General features: G+C 52.6%; 1 protein-coding gene across 1 annotated transcript in view; it reads left to right on the top strand.

Annotated features, from left to right (window-relative positions):
- LOC103801887 (otoferlin-like) overlaps positions 1–18889 on the top strand; it is a gene marked incomplete at its 5' end in the record, with an annotated part of 30892 nt that extends 12003 nt beyond the window's left edge. The window contains 12 exons of the mRNA XM_009074322.1: positions 6392–6465; positions 8708–8834; positions 9645–9699; positions 10352–10483; positions 10971–11033; positions 11821–11905; positions 13433–13592; positions 14175–14361; positions 15741–15927; positions 16842–17065; positions 17523–17631; positions 18702–18889. Of these exons, the coding sequence (XP_009072570.1) occupies positions 6392–6465; positions 8708–8834; positions 9645–9699; positions 10352–10483; positions 10971–11033; positions 11821–11905; positions 13433–13592; positions 14175–14361; positions 15741–15927; positions 16842–17065; positions 17523–17631; positions 18702–18889 (1591 nt within the window). The remainder of the gene's footprint in view (positions 1–6391; positions 6466–8707; positions 8835–9644; positions 9700–10351; positions 10484–10970; positions 11034–11820; positions 11906–13432; positions 13593–14174; positions 14362–15740; positions 15928–16841; positions 17066–17522; positions 17632–18701) is intronic.
- Between the last annotated feature and the right edge of the window lie 739 nt (positions 18890–19628).

Raw genomic sequence — 19628 nt, 5'->3', positions numbered from 1 at the left:
GAAGGGTTGTAGGTTCAGATTAGGTATTAGGAAGAAATTCTTTCCTGTGAGGGTGATGAGACACTGGCACAGGTTGCCCAGAGAAGCTGTGGCTGCTCCATCCCTGGCAGTGTTCCAGACCAGGTTGGATGGGGCTTGGAGCAACCTGGGCTGGTGGGAGGTGTCCCTGCCCATGGCAGGGGTGGGGTGGGATGAGCTTTGATATCCCTTCCAACCCAAATCAGTCTGGGTTCCTATGGAGCTGAGGATGCTGCAGTTTGGAATGGCTCCAGGTTGGATTTCTCATCAGACAGTTCCTGTGGGATGAGCTCCAAGGGATTCAAGCAAAACACTGAGCTCGAGGGAGACCTCAGAGCCCCTTCCAGTGCCTCAAGGGGCTCCAGGAGAGCTGCAGAGGGACTTGGGACAAGGGCCTGGAGGGATAGGACACAGGAAATGGTTTCACATTGGATAAGGGGAGATTTAGAAGGATATTGGGCAGGAATTCTTGGCTATGAGGGTGCTGAGGCACTGGCACAGGTTGCCCTTCGCCATCCATGGGAGTGTCCCAGGTCAGGTTGGACAGGGCTTGGAGAGACCTGGGCTGGTGGGAGGTGTCCCTGCCCATGGGATGGGATGAGCTTTAAGGTCTCTTCCCACCCAAACCATTCCATGGTGTGATGATTCCACAAGTGCCCTGAAGCTTGTTTTTCTTTTATCCGCTTGCTGCATGGGCTCCAGCTCCGGCAAAGGCAAAGAGAAGACCAAGGAGCACAAGTAGGTTTGCTCTCTCTGCTCCTTCTCCTCCTCCTTGTCTCCACCTTTCCTAACTGATCCTCTTGGTGTGCTCTTCCATTCTTTAAAGCTGAACTTGGAGAAACTTAAGTCTCTTGGATGTGTTTTAGAGCCTGCAGGGAGTACTTATCTACAGGAAAAGGTTTGGATGGATCCTGTTTGGAGGGAGAGTCTCCCAACCTGGCCAGGGCTCAGGGCAGGAGGGGGTCTTGGTATTTGGGCACTGGAACAGGGTTAGGTTGGATATTGGGAGAAGGTTCTTCCTCCAGAGGGTGTTTGGGTACTGTAACAGAGTTAGGTTGGGTATTAGGAAAAGACTCTTCCTCCAGATGATGTTTGGGCAGTGGGACAGCTCCCCAGGGCAGTGGTCACAGCCCCAAGAGCTCAAGGAGTGTTTGGACAACGCTGTCAGGCACAGGGTGGGATTGTTGGGGTGTCTATGCAGCAGCTGGAGTTGGACTGATGATCCTTGTGAGTCCCTTCCATGGTTCATCAGATCCTATGCCCACAGGTCAGGGTGCCACACCATCCATGTAGCCAAGTTTCTTCAGCTCTTCCCTTGCTTTTCTCTGGATACCAGACCAGGTTGTTCCCCCAAGAGCAGCACCTCAGGCTCAGCAGATGTGCCAAAATTCAAGCTCAGCTTCAGGGAATCCTGGAAGCACCACAGGGCAGCTTCCCCGCAGTGAGGTCTCTCCTGGCTCCTGTTCATGGTTTAAGGACCAGTTCCTGGTAGTATCCCATGGGTGGACCCTCCTAAGCAGTGGTGTAAAGCAAAACGGAGATGGAGATCAGAGGGAAAGGAGAAAGAGAAGCCAAGGAAAATGGGAATAGAACTCTCTGCACTGATCCTTGTGGATTGCTTTCCACTGGGAAGGGAAGAGGCTCACAGGGGTGAGGGTTGGAATCTTCCAGGGCTGATGTGTGTAGGATGAGCCCGTGGGATCTGTCCTTGGTAGAGGTGGGAGAATTGGAAGTGTTGTCAGCTGGAGGCAGTACCCACCTGCTGGGTGTCATTCCTGCCAGGAAATGAGCCATGGAAAGCTGTTTCCTTGTTGCCGAGTGGCCAGTAAAAAGCCATGATTAATGTGTCCTTTTTTAGCCATGCATAATTAAGGAGGAATCTGTAATTAGATCTTTAACTAGAAGGTGACCAGGAGGAGAGAGGCTGATCCTACCTCTCTGACTATGCCTCCAGAATCCCTATGTCCCCAGAATCCCTGTGTCCTCCCATGCCCTCCTCCTGGGAATCCACAGGGATGAAGCCCTGGAGGACAAATCCAAGACCTTCTGAGGAGCATCAAACTGAACAGAGGATTTATGCTCCACCATCAGTTGAGGATAATCCACATGCTCAATCCCATATTAGACACCAGGAATTCCATTGGGAAAGCCCTGCAGGAAGCTGGGTGGAGTCTCTGGTATCTAACACGGGATTAAGCTTCCTTGATGGCTTGTCCCTACTTGGGATCAGCATCAAGGTGTCCCATCCTCCATCTCCAAACTTGGAGGAACACATTCTTGACCCTGTGGCCTAACTGGGATATGATGGAACAACAGTGTCCTCTCCAGAGCCTTGAATCCCTAGGGAACCAGGAGAGAGACAGCTGTTGGCCCAGGGGGGCCTGGGTGGTGCCATGAAGCCTCTGTTGGCGTCTCAGGTTCGCAGGTCCTCATGGAATATTCATGTGAGGACGGTGTCAGCTCTCTCCTCTGGCTCCTGCTTCCCGGTGGGAGCAGCGGGAGGGTTTGGAACAGCCTTTGGTGAATACTGCAGAGCCCCCACTGTGCCTGGAGAGAGCTTTGCTTGGGATCCTCCAGCTCTGGTCCAGCTCCAGCGGCACCAGGATGGATGTTCCCTCCCTAGCCCTTCTTGGATGAACTTTTCCAGCACCTTTTCCCAGGATACGGAGTCGTGGCTGAGGGTGAAGGTAGTGCCCAGGGAGGGCAGGGGGAGGTGGGAGGGATGTAGCAGTGCTCTCTGGCTTGGGAGAGGGACAGGTGGGATAGGGAAGGGGCTGAGGGGTCAGGGAGAGCCACTGGGAATCTGCTCCACCATGTCTGGGATGGCTCATCCATCATTCCTCAGCTGCCTTTTCCCTGCTCCCAGTGCTGCCACCAAATCCAATGCATTTCTATTCCCTCGCTTGCCTTTTTCCTCTCCATTTTGCCTCTTTGGTTTGTTTCTTTTCTTTCCTCCCCCCTATTTTTCCTGGGCTTTCCTGGTGGTTTTCCCTGGAGTTTTCCCCAGGGCTTTTTCTCCTGTTTTGTTTCCCCATGTTTCTTTTTTTTCTGCCATTCCCCCCCTCCCCCCGCTTAGTTTTCCCCATTTTTTTCACCCTTTTAACCTCCCTGTGTTTTTTCTGCTGGTTTGTTTCCTTCTTTTTTTCCTATCTTTTCCCTGATGTTTTTTCTTGGGTTCCTCCCACCTCCTGTTTGCCCCCTCCCTGTTTTTTCCCCCATTGTATTTCCCTGATTTTCCCCACTTTTTTATCCTGTTTTTCATTTTTCCTTTCAATTGCACTTTTTTCCTTTTCATTTTTCCCTTTTCCCTTTTTTCCCTTTTCCCCTTTTTTCTTTTTCATTTTTTCTTTTTTCCTCTTTATTCTTTCTTCTTTTTCCCATTTCCTTTTTCCCTTTTTTTTTTTTTTCCCTTTTCCTTCCCCCCTTTCCTTCCCCCCTTTTCCTTGCCCCCTCTTTCCCCCCTTTTCCCTCTTTTTCCCCCTTTTCCCTCCTTTTCCCCCTTCCCCTGCTTTTCCCCCCTTTTTCCTCCTTCTCCATTTCTCTTCTTTCCCTTCCTCATCCCCTTCCAACTCCTTGTTTTCCATCACTTTCCCCCCAGTCCCCTGTGCCAACACCAGTGTGGGCAGGGAGAGACAGGAGGCAGCACCAGGAGCTGGGATGGGCTGGAGGAGCTGTGGTGGGGCTGGAGGAGCCAGGATGGGTCTGGAGGAGCCGGGATGGGGCTGAAGGAGCTGCAGGACATGTGTCCAAAGTTGGGCATGGGAACAGCACCTGAAGATTTGTGCCACCAGGGACCTCTTTCCTCTGGACTCTTCCATCCTCCTGTGGATGTGCCAGAGGCTGTTCCCCATCTCTGGGGCCTTTAGGGACACACAGGCTCCTGCAACCAATGTCCCCTACTGTTGCACTGAGGGGTCACCTCAGTTCCCAGGGGAATTCTTCTGGAAGGAACTGGTTAGGCTGGGATAGGTCTCAGTGCATATTCCTTGGATCAGGTGCTTAATCCCAGTTTTCCACATGGTCCAAACTCAACATTCTCCTGATGGTGACATCAAAGGGACACAAAGCATCCTTGGCAAGGACCATGTGGTTTGGGTTCTGGGTGAGAAGCTCCTTGCAGAGTCCACCCCCAGCTGCTCCTCCCTTTGATTTTCCTTCCAAGGAGCCTCAGGAATTCCCTGGACAGAATTTATCCCTAACCACCTGTGAGCTAAGTGCAGCTCTGGGACTGGTAGGACCTTATTTCCCTCCACTTCAAATCATTTAATGGAAAAGAAAGGAAGGGAATGGACTGGGACCAATCCTGGAGGTGTTTTGTTTTAGGTGCCTGCTGGATTTTCCAGGCTAGAAGGAAACTCCAAGGTTTTAGAGCAGTTTCCCAGCCTGAGCAGTGATTTCAGCATTTGCTCAGGAAAGAGATGAGTTTGCAAACCTCTTCCAACACCTCCAGGAAGATGTTTCCTGGCAGGATTACAGCTGTGGAAACCTCATCCTTATCTTTCCTCAGAGCCATCAGGGAGCTGCTCTTTTCCTGGGAATGAATCACAGCTCCCAGAGGCTGGAGTATTGCTTTATTCCCAGTTAGCCCTCAGCTGTAAACAGTTTCTGGATCCTACTCTGTCCTTCTACCCCACTGGGTTCCTCCACCCTCAGTGAATCCATTACCTTCCCATTCTCCTGAGTTTTCTTCCCACTGAACCTGCAGAATTCCAGGCATTCTTGAAGACAATGGAAGCATCAGGTTGGCTGCAGTGCAAGGGATTCTTTGACTTCCAAAAAACCCCAAGGATGCAGCTTCATACTTTGGTCCCAGTATCAGTTGTGATCAGAGGTGAGACTGAAGATGTTCCAGTCCCAGGAATGATCAGACGTGAGACTGGAGATCCCCCAGTTCCAGGTGTGTCACCTGGCTCATGGGCAGTGTGTCCCAATCCTGCTGTTTCCAGGGATGGTGCTGAGCTCTGGATTCCCTGGCTTGGCAGACAGCTGGGAGGATAGGTCCAGGCTGGAGGTGATGTCAAGCCTGGAGGTGAGGTCCAATGTGGAGGTGATATCAAGGTGGAGATAAGGTCCGGCTTGGAGATGATGTGAGGTCCAGGCTGAAGGGTGAGGTCCCAGCTGGAAGTGAGTTCCCAGATGGAGGTGAGGTCCAGCTTGGAGGTGGGGTTCAGGCTGGAGGCGAGGTGAGGTCTTGGCTAGAGGTGAGGTCCACCTCGGAGGTGAGAAGACATCTAGCCTGGAGGCTTAGTCCTGCCTGGAGCTAAGGTTCCTGTTTGTTTCCAAGCTGGCCAAGAACATGTCCACCAAACCTGCAAGGTGCCTGCAAACACCACACTTCCAGCTAATGGGAATTATCCAATGAAAAGAGCTCCCCTTTGTCTCTACCACCTCCTGTCCTGGAATAGCCACAGCACATGACCTCCAACTCTCTCCAGCTGTTGGATCTTCAGGATCAAAACAGAGTTATCTGACAGCCTGACCTGTGTTCCCTGCTGGGCTCAGTTCTGTAAACATTAGGGAGTCTTCCTACTGAGGTTTTCAGCTGAATCTTGAGGCTAAAAATCCATATTGCATCAAGATTCCAGTCTGGAGAGGGACTTGGGACAAGGTCCTGGAGGGACAGGACACAGGGAATGGCTTCCCACTGCCAGAGGGCAGGGACAGATGGGATATTGGGAAGGAATTCTTGGCTGTGAGGGTGGTGAGGCACTGGCACAGGTTGCCCAGAGCAGCTGTGGCTGCTCCATCCCTGGAAGTGTCCCAGGCCAGGTTGGATGGGGCTTGGAGCTACCTGGGCTGGTGGAAGGTGTCCCTGCCCATGGCAGGGGGTGGGATGGGATGAACTTTGAGGTCCCTTTCAACCCAAACCAGTCTGGGTTCCTATGGAGCTGGGGATGCTGCTGGCTGGGATGGCTTCAGGCTGGTTTGCTTCTCATCAGACAATCCTTGTGGGAATAGCTCCGAGGGATTAAAGGAAAACACTGTGCTCCAGGGAGACCTCAGAGCCCCTTCCAGTGCCTCAAGGGGCTCCAGGAGAGCTGCAGAGGGACTTGGGACATGGGTCTGGAGTGACAGGAAACAGGGAAAAGTTTGTTGCCTGTTCATGCTGTGGTCCAGCCTTGAGTTTTATCCCAAGGTGAGGCATTTCCAGGGATAAAAACAAGACCCAGGACTCCAAGGCATTTCACTAATAGATCCTGACTGTGTCTCATGGTCTGTTTGCTGCAGCCTCTGCTCAGTCATTCACCTGATACTTCTTCTCCTGCACTCAGGCTGTGAAAGCTCCACTGGTTCCCACCTCCAGTTTCTGGAAAACAGTGTCAGAATACAGTAATTGATAGGATGCATTTTTTTCCTTCCTCTGTTCTTCCAGAGCTGGGAAAGGAGTGTTTTCAGCCATGAAGCTTGGCAAGGCACGTCCCTCGAAGGATGAGCATCGGAAACAAGGTATGAGCATGTAGTGATTGGTCTGAGTGGGAAGGACCTCAAAGCTCATCCCATTCCACCCCCTGCCATGGGCAGGGACACATTCCACCAGCCCCGGTTGCTCCAAGCCCCATCCAACCTGGCATGGAACACTCCCAATGCCTCACCACCCTCACAGCCGAGAATTCCTGCCTAATATCCCATCCAGCCCAGCCCTGAGGCAGTGGGAAGCCATTCCCTGTGTTCTGTCCCTCTAGGCCCTTGTCCAACCCCTGGGAGTCCTGCAAGCCTCTCCTGAGTGATGTTTAGGGATTGCTATGCAAGCATGGGAAGGCAGAGCAGGATTTAGCCCCTGCCCCTCACTTGGCACAGCAGCAGCAGTGGGAGCGGAAGAGCTCAGCACCTGCAGGGCTGAAACTGGACACTTCTGGAAAGGCAGGAGTGGGACAGCAATTGGAAATTCATTGCTGTTTCCATTCACACTGAAGGATTGGATTTCCCCAGCAGGGAAATGCAACGAGTGTGTTTGCAGCCATGGCCAGAGTTGCTTTAGAGGCAAAGTCCTGCTGGATTTCAGCCTGGTTTGGGGGATAGGAAAGGAGGAATTCTAATGGGACACCTGTGTATGTGTCCCATGGCCTGTGGGGAGCTATGGCACTGGAACCTAGGTGGTCTCTCTCCTTCCCTCCCTCCTTCCCTCCCTCCCTCCCCATTGTCTGTGTGTTCCTCTCATGCTTAGAGCTTCCCATGGCTAACAACCAGAATGCAAAGGCAGGAACAGGATTGTTCCATGGCCAGGGAGTGGTCCAACACTGTGGTGTGGTCAGTGCTGCATGGCCATGGGTCTCCTTCCACCTTCCCCAGGTGCCTCTGGCTGTCACAGCCCTCCTCAGGGCTCTGCTCTCCCACCACCCTCCTGTGCTTGGTGTGATCCCTCCCCTTGGCCTGACCACTGGAGCTGGGACAGGGAGGGTGTCCTGGCCAAGCCACCATCACCCTTGGGCCATGATTTGCTTCCCTCCCATCCAGGCTGCAGGTCTTGCCCACTGGATGAGCACTGACCAGACTGGGAGGGTGCTGAGCTGTCACTCGCCTGCAGTTCACAGGATCTGACCTGCTTAAGGCCTTCATGGAGTCATGGAATGCTTTGGGTGGGAAGAAACATTTAAGTTCATCCCATCCCACTCCTTGCCATGGGCAGGGCCACCTCCCACCAGCTCAGGTTGCTCCAAGCCCCATCCAGCCTGGCCTGGAACACTCCCAGGGATGGAGCAGACACAGATGTTCTGGGAATTCCATCCCAGCCCCTCACCACCCTCCCAGGGAAGAATTCCTGGCCAATATCCCATCTGTCCCTGCCCTCTGGCACTGGGAAGCCATTCCCTGTGTCCTGTCCCTCCATCCCTTGTCCCAAGTCCCTCTGCAGCTCTCTTGGAGCCCCTTGAGGCACTGGAAGGGGCTCTGAGGTCTCCCTGGAGCTTCTCTCTGCAGCTCTCCTGGAGCCCCTTTAGGCACTGGAAGGGGCTCTGAGGTCTCCCTGGAGCTTCTCTTCTCCCGGCTGGACACCCCCAGCTCTCCCAGCCTGGATCCATGGCAGAGCTGTTCCAGCCCTCAGAGCATCTCCATGGACCTGTTCTAGCAAATCCATGACCTTCCTGTTCTGAGGATCCCAGAGCTGGATGCAGTACTTCCCAGCTTGTGTGATTTTTACTCAATCCCAAGCTCTCCCAGCTGAGCTGACAACGCACTTTCCCCCAGGGAAAGGAACATCTCAGCAGCTTCTCTCAGTAGGAACCCAGAGCTGGGCACACCTCCATACTGGTGGGATCTGAGGTGTCGTCTCTCCCTGCAGCAACTTCTCATCTTGAGAAATGACCTATTACTCCTGTTTTTCCAGCCCCCCCCTGCCCCAAATCCATACACTTGGTTGGTCTTTCTGACATCTCTCCTGGTAGACAGAGCTGTAGCTCTTGCTCCAATGATCCTTCACCCCCTGAATTTGAGGTGTTGTCACGTTTACTTACTTCCCTTTTACCCTCACAAACCCTTTCCAGGCTTTCTGCCCAGGTGGAATTATGTGTCCCATGAGGCAAACTCCTTAATAATCTCTTTTCAGGCTGTTTGTGACCTGACCTGATGCCCATTGTTTCCTCTTTTCTCGAGTGAGGTGGACCAGGACGTATTGGTTTCCCTTTCTCTTGGCCTTTAATTATTCAGTGAGTGGAAAATCAAACGAGACATTTCTTTTGTCTCCTCTGTGCAGATGAACCTGCTGTGCTGGAGACAGAGGACCTGGACCGAAGAGCCATGAGATATGGAGGTGGATTTGAGCCAGACACCATCTCCTTGGCCTCTGTCACAGCTGTCACCACCAATGTCTCCAATAAGAGGTGAGGTCCAGCTCTGAGGTGCTGCAAGACAGGAGGGGAGGGAATGCTGACAGCAACCCAAATCCAGGTGTTCCCACATGTTGGAGTGAGTCTTGAGGTGGCCACAGAGATGCTCTAAGGGCTAGAGCAGCTGGGAGAGCTGGAGGTATTTAGCCTGGAGAAGAGAAGCTCCAGGGAAACCTTAGAGCCCCTTCCAGTGCCTAAAGAAGCTCCAAGAGAGCTGCAGAGGGATTGGGACAGAGGGACCCCATGGCAGGGGTGGAATTTGATGAGCTTTAAGGTCCTTCCAACCCAAACCAGTCTGGGATCCTATGGAGCTGAGGATGCTGCAGGCTGGGATGGCTCCAGGCTGGGGTTCTCATCAGGCAATCCCTGTGGGATGAGCTCCAAGGGATTCAAGCAAAATGCTGAGCTCCAGGGAGACCTCAGAACACCTTCCAGTGCCACAAGGGACGCCAAAGGAGCTGCAGAGGGACTTGGGACAAGGGCCTGGAGGGACAGGACACAGAGAAGTGGCTTCCCACTGCTAGAGGGCAGGTAGAGATGGGATATTGGGCAGGAATTCTTGGCTGTGAGGGTGCTGAGGCACTGACACAGGTTGTCCAGAGCAGCTTTAGCTGCTCCATGCCTGGGAGTGTTCCAGGCCAGGTTGGATGTGGATTGGAGCAACCTGGGCTGGTGGGAGATATCCCTGCCCATGGCAGGGGATGGAATTCTCTGATCTTTAAGGTCCCTGCCCACCCAGACCATTTCATCACACTCTGAAATCCATCTGTGGTTTGACCAAGAGTTTCTTCTATCCTTCCAAAGATCCAAGCCTGACATCAAAATGGAGCCAAGTGCTGGGAGGCCAATGGATTACCAGGTAGGTGACAGTGTTGTGTCCCCAGCCTGAGCTCAGGGAGGTCACAACCCAGACTGGGGTGGGACCCTTTGCAGGGACCAACTTCATGTGGGTTCCAGCACATGAAGAAGGACATCCCAGGAGCTGCCATTGGAATGGCTGAGTGATAAACTCAAGATGAAGTCCTTAACTGGGTTTGTTCTCCATGATGTGAAGCTCAGAAAGCCCAAATCAAGTTCTGGATGAAACAGGTTGTCCCCAGTGCATTTCTTCTTGGAGCAACCTGGCCTGGTAGAAGATGTCCCTATCAATGGCAGGGAGTGGGACTGGATGAGCTTTAAGGTCCCTTCCCACCCAAACCACTCTGGATTCTATGATCCCTGTGAGTTTCCTAGCAGAAGTGAAGCCAATGGGTCTCACCAACCAAGCTCTGACCCCAGAGCTTAGCTGAATCCGGTTGACTTTACACTCCACATGAAGCACCCACATTCCAGAGCTGTAACAACAGGGATTCCTGGGATCTCCTCCATCCCACCTGGTGACCTGGTGTGACCAGGAGACCCCAAATCTGCCACCACTGTCCTGGCAATGACTCAGGATAAGAGCTGGGGAGTGAAGGCAACAAGTAGCACCTGCTGCTGCCCTCAGGGGGTCCATGAATCCTTCTCCCCAGGTCAGCATCACCATCATCGAGGCTCGGCAGCTGGTTGGGCTCAACATGGACCCTGTGGTGTGTGTGGAAGTTGGGGAGGAAAAGAAATACACATCCATGAAGGAATCAACCAATTGCCCTTACTACAATGAGGTGGGTTTAGCGTCTGGTGGTGCTCACAGCTCTGGTCTCCTCAGGGTCTGCATTGCTGTTGGTCAATTTCTTGTCACTTGAGGTTGTTTAGGGTTTGTTTCTTCTGTCAGCTCTTGGTGGGGTAAGATGAAATCACAAGGAAAAACTTTGTGATATCTCTGTGGTTTCTCCTCTCAAACCACAGAGGAAAAATGAAGCATTTGGCCTCTGGTATTGGGTAGAAATGCTGAAAAGTGGCACTTGAGTCATCTGTGCTGGATCATCCTCAGGTTTGCTGAGGTTAGTGCTCCCAGACTGCAGAGGAGGTCAGTGTTGGGCTCACACGGATCCATCCTCAATGTGCCATGTGCTTCAGGATGCTCCTCCAGGAGCTCACAGGGGCTTCTCCACCCTGATGCTGTCTCAGAATGCTGAAGGAGCCCATCCCAACCCTTCTGCAGGTTGGAGGTGAGGCTTCGAGCCCTTACCACTGCTTCTTCCCTTGCAGTACTTTGTCTTCGACTTCCACGTCCCCCCAGACGTCATGTTCGACAAGATCATCAAGTTGTCTGTAAGTGAATGTGATTCCCTTGCCCTTTTCATGGAATTTTGGGAGAAACCAGCCCCATTTGGGGTTTGATTTAAGGTCCTTGGAGTGAGACCCTCCACAGGAGCTGAGCAGTTCAGCCCCACAAGCCTCACCTCATCTCCAGACCCCAAGTCCCTCTTGTTGTGATTGCTCTTCCATCCAGGGTCCACACAACTCCACTCCTGCAGGCACTGTCTCCCTTTAGGGATGATCTCCAGAGCCAGGCAGGACCAGACCTGGCCTGGGATGTGTTTATAGACCTTCCTGAGCCTGCCACTCCCAGAGCTATGGTGGGAATTGAGGCCTGGGAATGCTGAGAGCCAAGCAGAGACTTTAGCCCTCCCCAAGGCCACAGAGGAGGATGATGAGCAAGGTGTTCCCAAAATGCCTAATTAGGAGTGTCCATCCCTGTCCCATGCACAATTTCTCTCCCAAAGGGAATTAGACCATCGGTTCTGAGCATCCTGAAGACTATTCCATCAGGAAATGTCCCAGTGTTTGCTGTCCCAGTGGCTGGAAAACAATATTGCTTCAAAGATGAATTTCTGTGCATGGTTTATTCAATCCAAGCACAAACTTACTTGGGATACCAGTAAACAAGAGCTGCCAACCCCACCAGGCCTCCTGGTGTCCTTAGAGTCCCACACGGACCAAGGAAAATACATCAGCTCCTTTCCCAGCCAACACTAAACACCTCTGGAAAGAGCCTCATGGCTCTCAGGACAAGGAAAAGAGAAAGTCTAACTGGTTTTCCCCTCTTGACTTCCAGGTAATCCACTCAAAGAACCTCCTGCGCAGTGGGACCTTAGTGGGATCCTTCAAGATGGACGTGGGAACTGTTTATTCCCAACCTGGTAGGGAAATACTGTTTGCAGCTCCTCCTGTGGCACAACCTGCAAGTGAATGTCCTTGCAAGGTGGTGAGGCAGGTCCTGGTGTCCCTGGGAGGTGCAGTTCCAGTTTAGTGTTAGTGTAGGTGTCTCCAACGTAAGAAGGACGTGGAACTGTTGGAGCAAGTCCAGAGGAGGCTACAAAGCTGATTGGAGAACTGGAGCACCTTCCCTATAGGAGAGATAGGGGTGTTCAGCCTGGAGAATAAAAGGTTATATAGAGACCTCATAGCACCTTCCAGGATCTGAAGGGGCTCCAGGGAAGCTGGAGAGGGACTCTTGGTTAGGAATTGCAGTGACAGGACAAGGAGCAATGGGGATAAATTGGAAGAGGGAAAGTTAGATTAGATATTAGGAAGAGGTTTTTTCCTGTGAGGGTGATGAGACACTGGCACAGGTTGCCCAAGGAGGCAGTGGTTGCCCCAGGGAGGCTGTGGTTGCCCAGGTATGTTGTGGCTGCTCCAATCCTGTCAGTGTTCATTCCAGGTTGGATAAGCCTTGAGCAACCTGGGCTGGTGGGGACTAGATGATCTCTAAGGTCCATTCCAATATCTTAGCATCCTATGATAGTATCTGAGACATGGACAAGTCACCTGGGCTTCCTCTTAGGACAGGAAAAAGCACTCAGCACTTCCAGAGAAGCTTCTATATGCCATCCTGAAATCATCAAATCTGGACTGGTTTGGGTTGGAAGGAACTTAAAGCTCATCCCAACCCACCCCCTGCCATGGGCAGGGACACCTCCCACCAGCCCAGGTAGCTCCAAGCCCTATCCAACCTGGCCTAGAACACTCCCAGGGATGGAGCAGCCACAGCTGCTCTGGGCAAGCTGTACCAGTGCCTCACCACCCTCACAGCCAAGAATTCCTTCCCAATATCCCATCTGTCCCTGCCCTCTGGCAGTGGGAAGCCATTCCCTGTGTCCTGTCCCTCCAGGACCTTGTCCCAAGTCCCTCTGCAGCTATCTTGGTGCCCCTTGAGGCACTGGAAGGGTGTTCAAGGTCTCTCTGGAGTCTTCTCTTCCCCAGTATGAGCCTCCCCAACCCTCCAGGGGTTACAGCCAGAGGCTAAGGATCCTCCTGGCTGTGCTGGTCTCCATCCACTGACCTGCTGAGGAAGGAAACCCAAGGTGACTTGCTTAGACAAGTCATGAACCTTCAGACAGTTGAAGGTCCAGGCTGATCCTCCCCTCCGTGACTGGCATTTAATCCCAGGCAGGAAGATGTTTGGTGTGCAATGGAAAAGATGGAGATATTGATCAGGACTGCTGATCATCAAGTCCAGTCATCCCCCAAGCACTGCCAAGGCCACCAATGACCATGTCCTCGAGTGCCACATCCTCATGGATGTCAAATCCCTCCAGGGATGGTGACTCCAGTGAGGGAGACTGAATTCTTCACACCTGAAGGTGACTCTGTGCAGGTTCTCCCACTCAAGTGAAGGACACCTCCAGTCCTTGCTGATAGAGTATCTCTTGTGCCCTGCCTTCCAGAGCACCAGTTCTACCACAAATGGGCCATCCTGTCTGACCCTGAGGACCTCACTGCCAGCCTGAAAGGTTACGTGAAGTGTGACATCGCCGTGGTGGGGAAAGGAGACAACATCAAGACACCACACAAGGCCAATGAGACAGATGAGGATGATATTGAAGGGTAAGGATGACTGGTTTCACCCTGACTTCCCTGGGTAGGATGTTTCAGGTCTCTTTGCGTTGGATCATATGATGAAGATAAGATCCAAACCACACCAGGCTGGGCAACCCCTATCTGCACACACCTTCCTGTGCCATGAGGGCCCATCAAGTACTCTTCAGAGAGAGAATACCTGGTCCTGGTGCAAATCCAGGTGATGTCAAACACAGACCAGTCACTTGTGTCAGCTCAGATCTTCTGCTGGTTGTTGGGCTGGTTTCTAGATCAACAGCAACCTGATGTCAACCAACCTGAGGTCCTCACTCTTTACCTGATGGTCCATTTGGCTCTTGGATGGGGTAGGATGACAGGATGGGATGGGTTGGAGTCTCATCACCCACTGCCAAGGCAGAGCAGGGAGCTCTGGATGAGCTTTCTTAGGCTATATGGGTAGGAAAAGACTCTTTGACTCCCCAGAACATCTCAAAGGTCATGGAACCAAAACCAGGAGATTTTAAGACTTGTTTCCAGTCTCAAAACATGTCAGGCTTAGACTCTGCTCAGCCCCAGCAGCTCCCTCCAACCCCATGGCTGATGTTGCAGGAACCTCCTCCTCCCTGATGGAGTCCCTCCAGAGAGGCAATGGGCTCGTTTCTACGTCAAGATCTACCGAGCAGAAGGTCTGCCCAGGATGAACACCAGCATCATGGCCAATGTCAAGAAGGCTCTCATTGGGGAGAACAAAGACCTGGTAGACCCCTACGTGCAGGTGGTCTTTGCTGGGCAGAAGGTGAGCAAACTCTGTGGGTGACCCTTGGGGATAAGGTGAGCAGGAACATTTGAGAGCAGCCCTAGAAGAAGGACTTGGGGATGATTGTTAGTGACCAACTCACCATGAGCTGCAGTGAGTGCACACAGCCCAGAAACCAACCCTGTCCTGGGCTACACCAAAAGGACTGTGGGCAGCAGGTGAGGGAGGGGATTCTCCTCTGCTCTGCTCTTGTCAGACCCACCTGGAATACTGCACATGGCTCTGATGTCCCCAACATCAGAAGTACATGGAATCATAGACTGTTAAGGCATTGGAATGGACCTTAGAGATCACTTAGTCCCACCCCCCTGCCCTGGGCAGAGTCACCTTCCACCAGACCAGGTTGCTCAAGACTTTATCCAACCTGGAATGAACATGGACAGGGTTGGGGCAGCCACAACCTCCCTGGGCAACCTGTGCTAGTGTCTCATCACCCTCACAGTTGGAACTGTTGGAGCAAGTCCAGAAGAGGCCACAAAGCTGATCAAAGAACTGGAGCACCTTCCCTGTGAGCGAGTTGGATCTGTTCAGCCTGGAGAAGAGAAGGTTGTCTGGAGACCTCATAGCACCTTTCAGGATCTGAAGAGGCTCCAGGGAAGCTGGAGAGGGGCTCTTGGTTAGGAACTGGGTTGATAGAACAAGGAGTAGTAGGGATAAATGGAAAGAGGGAAAGTTAGATTAGGTATTAGGGAGAAATTCTTCCCTGTGAGGGTGGTGAGTCACTCGCACAGGTTGCCTAGGGAGGCTGTGGCTGCCTCAGGGAGGTTGTTAAGGTCCCAACCCTGTTCGTGTCCATTCTAGGTTGGATAAAGCCTTGAGCAGCCTGGTCTGGTGGGAGGTGTCCCTACCCAGGGCAGGGGGTTGGGACTAGATGATCTCCAAGGACCATTCCAACCCCTTGACATACTATGATACACTGACCAGCCATCGTACAGGGGGACAGATATGGTCTTGATTGTCCATGTAGATGCTGAGATATGGGTAATGTCACCTTGTCTCTTGTGTGTCCCTCTCTGTGATGGGTTTGTAGTGCTCTCCATGGGAGGAAAGGAGTTTGTTACTTGGGAGGGAGAAGTCACAAGGCAGAATCGATGCAGGGCACCAGTTCAGGTTAAGAGGGATGACCTGTGAAGTCAAACCTTTGTCTAACATCCATCTTCTCCTTTAGAAAAGGTGGTTAGACTTGGAAAGGGGCTGTCCAGGGAGGTGGTGCAGTTACCATCCCTGAAGGTGTCCAAGGAATGACTGGACGTGGCACTCAGTGCTCTGGTCTAGTAAACAAGGTGGTGATGGGTCACAGGTTGGACTCGATGATCTCAGAGATCTTTTCCAACCTGGATGATTCTGTGCCTCCCCAGGGGAAGACATCAGTGCAGAAAAGTTGCTATGAGCCTCTCTGGAATGAGCAAATCGTCTTCACAGAGATGTTCCCTCCCCTGTGCAAGAGGATAAAGGTCCAGATCCGAGACTCAGACAAGGTCAATGACGTGGCCATTGGGACACATTTTATTGACCTGAGGAAGATCTCTAACGAAGGAGACAAAGGTAAAGCTAAGGTGGGGAACAGTCTGGGCTTCTCTACCTCCTTCCTGCTAGAGACATCCCTTTGGCAGGGAGCTCCCAAATTATCCCAGGCTCCTTCACTATCCCTGGGCACAGCTGGTTCTTGGTGGCCAGCTGGAGAGACCTTGATGCACTGCAAAGGTCTCCTGAGGTAACTGGACACACACTCTGGAGTGCTGAGGGAGCTGTGGGGGATCAGCCTGGAGAAAAGGAGGCTCAGGGGAAACTTCTGCTCACTGTAACTCCCTGACAGGAGGTGCAGCCAGGTGGGGTCAGGCTCTGCTCCCAGGGAACAAGGGACAGGATGAGAGGAAACAGCCTCAAGCTGTGCCAGGGGAGGTTCAGGTTAGCCATCAGGAGGAATTTCTCCATGGAAAGGGCTGTCAGGCATTGGAAGGGGCTGTCCAGGGAGGTGATGGAGTCACCATCCCTGGAGGTGTTCAAAGAATGACTGGATGTGGCACGAAGCAGGGAGAGCTGGCTGTGGCCCAGGGCCTTGTGTTGGCAGGAGTACAACAGCAACGCAGACAGCCATGCTGGGAATGTGCTACCACATGTTTAGCCATTGGAAGGGGCTGTCCAGGGAGGTGATGGAGTCACCATCCCTGGAGGTGTTCAAAGAATGACTGGATGTGGCACTCAGTGCCCTGATCTGGTTGACAAGGTGTCACCTTGGGTCACAGGTTGCACTTGATGGTCTTGCAGGGCTTTTCCATCCTCAGTAATTCCATGATCCTGTGAAAACTCTCCGTGGATGGTTGCAACCACACCTTTTCATGTACACACTCAACCTGTGCCACCATACACAGACCAAGAAAGTGATGCCCATCCCTGAGTTTGTAACCAGAGGCCAATCCATGTCCTTCTCCTTGCACATCCTCCTCCCACCCCTGCAGGCTTCCTGCCCACCTTTGGCCCTGCCTGGGTGAACATGTATGGCTCCACACGGAACTACACCCTGATGGATGAGCACCAGGAGCTCAATGAGGGCCTGGGAGAAGGTGTCTCCTTTCGGGCCAGGCTTTTGATGAGCCTTGCTGTGGAGATCTTGGACACCACCAACCCTGAGATCAACAGCTCCACCGAAGTGCAGGTCGAGCAGGCCACAGCAGTTGCTGATGTAAGTCACCCCTGGGCTGGTGGGAGGTGTCCTTGTCCATGGCAGGGGTGGGATGGGATGAGTTTTAAGGTTCCTTCCCACCCAAACTGTTCCATGATTTCTCTGACCTCCTAAGCTTTGAGATATTTCTCCACTTGGAAAATAGACCAGGGCACAGTGAGTCATCTCCTAAACAGAATTGTCTCCCTTCTATCCCAATGGGTTCCAAAGAGAAGTCAAGAATCTAATCTATTTCCCAACCAGGGGGAATGAAGCCACCTGCAAGTAAAGCCATTCCAGCCCTGAAGGAGCATCCAGACAGATGGTTTGGTGTGGTTTGACCCTTGCAAGCCTCAGCAGTGTCACCTCACCTTCCCAGAGCCCCTGAGGGTGCTCAGAGGTGCCAGCTCTCTGGCCAAGGGGACCTGTCCCTCCATCTGACCTCCACTCTGATCCCTGTGGTTCCTTTCTCCTGCAGAACTGCACTGGGAAGATGGAAGAATTCTTCCTCTTTGGAGCCTTCCTGGAAGCCACCATGATTGACAGGAAGATTGGTGACAAACCCATCCACTTCGAGGTCACCATAGGTTGGTTGGCTTTGGGGGAGGATGGTTTGGAAGCATGGGAAGTGTGAGGATCACAATCCAAAGCTGATAGCAGGGTTTTCCCCAGATTGCCATATGAATCCATGCTAGAGGGCTCTTGCTTTGGAGAGAATGTCATGGATACACTATGGGCACAACCCATGTGGGTCCTCACATCACTCACTTTGTGCCTGCTGAGCTATGGCCAGTGGAGCTGTTCCATCTCCCACCTTGGCTTTGTGCTCCTGAGGTTGATCACCACCAGGAGAGAGTGTATCCTGCAGCTCAGGAGGGGACATGAGCAGGGGACAGACACCCCTAACCTCTATGTTTCCTCTCACGGCTTCAGAGGGTTCAACTCCACCATGCCCTGTGGTTCCTGCAGAGAAAACCTCTGCCCTCCTGAGTCACAGAGATGTTAAAGTTGGAACAGACCTGTGGAGGTCATCTAGTCCATCCCCCTCTGTTCTAGCAGGACTTAGAGCCAATTACCAGGACCATGCCCAGATGACAATGGTCCCACTGTCAGCTCTTTGAGATGTGCTTCTTAACCCAAAGGCCATATTGGATCCTTCCCTTCACCTCAGGGTTGGCTCTGAGGCCAGACTGAGCTGCTCAGGGCTTCTTCCAGTCTGTGGGAAGCTCCTGCAGGAGACAGAGCTGAGCCCTTCACAGTGCTGCAGTACAGGTAAGCAAGAGAGTAGAGCCATAAGCTGAGATACAAGAAAATCAGCTTTGTGGGGAGAAGCTTTTCCCCCAGGAAGACAGTGAGGTGGTGGCACAAGTTGCCCAGAGGGGCTGTGCAGGCTCCTTCCTCAGAAGACTTGACTGCAAGAAGCCCTGAGCAGCTGCAAAAGAGGCAAAGCTAAGCATGGTTGTAAGGACTCCCTGGATCCTCAGCATCTTCATTCCCCTTCTCATGGAGTCCTATTTCCTCAAAGGACCTACCTAGCCTTTCATTTTGAGTAGGAAGAGTCTTCTCCAAGTACTCTTTGGAGGGTTCAACCCCTGAGGTGAAGCCTGGATGGAGTTACAACCAGTGGATTTATTGCACCTTTCTTTCCTCTCTTGAGGTAACTATGGCAACCAGGTGGATGGCATGAGCAAACCCATCCTGAGGAGGAAGAAAGAGGGAGGGAATGGGGATGAGGAGGAGTCTGAGCTGCTCCAGAACTCCAGTGAGGATGAAGGTGATGAGGATGGAGAGCTGGTCTCTGTTTCTTCCTCCCAACCCATGAAGCCTCTGGTCACAGACAGGTAAGTGCCCATCTGGTCACTGAAGTGGCTCTAGATTGAGCCACATGCTAATTTCCAAGCTCCCACCACTGTCTGCAGAGGTGTCAGTGCTGTCCCAGAGCCTGGATCCATCCCAAAGGGTCCTGGAAGCAGATCTCCATGCCCTGAGGTTAGATACCTGAGATACTCCAGGCTCCCAGATGGATCCCCACCCTTACCCTACACTTCTGAGCATCCCTGTGGATTCTCTTATGTCCAGTAAGGGCTGAATTGACCTTCCAGGCTACATACAAATGACATTCTCCATCGACCTGCCCAGATGGCCACCAAAACTCAAAGCTCTCCAATGCCTTCAGTACTCTTCCCCTGTGGAAAATAGGGATGGGGTTAACTAAGGGAGGCAAAGCATCATTGGTGGGGACTGAAAAACACAAGTTCACTCCTGGACACAAAAGCTTCCTACTTTTAGTGTGGAGAATGGAGTTGGGGAAGGGGCTGGAGCAGCAGGAGTGGCTGAGGGAGCTCAGGAGCTCCAGCCTGGAGAAAAGGAGGCTCAGGGGAACCTTCTTTTCTCTGCAGCGGGGGTCAGGCTCTGTTCCCAGGGAACAAAGGGCAGGATGAGAGGAAACAGCTTCAAGTGGTGCCAGGGGTGGTTCGGGTTGGATATTGGGACAATTACTCCTGGAAAGGGTTGTCCAGCCCCGGCACAGACTGCCCAGGGCAGGGGTGAAATCACCACCCTGGAGGGATTTAACATCCATGTG

This window comes from Acanthisitta chloris, unplaced genomic scaffold (assembly GCF_000695815.1).
Source record: "Acanthisitta chloris isolate BGI_N310 unplaced genomic scaffold, ASM69581v1 scaffold5755, whole genome shotgun sequence".
Classification (NCBI taxonomy): Eukaryota; Metazoa; Chordata; class Aves; order Passeriformes; family Acanthisittidae; genus Acanthisitta; species Acanthisitta chloris.
This window is presented reverse-complemented; position numbering and strand designations above follow the sequence as displayed.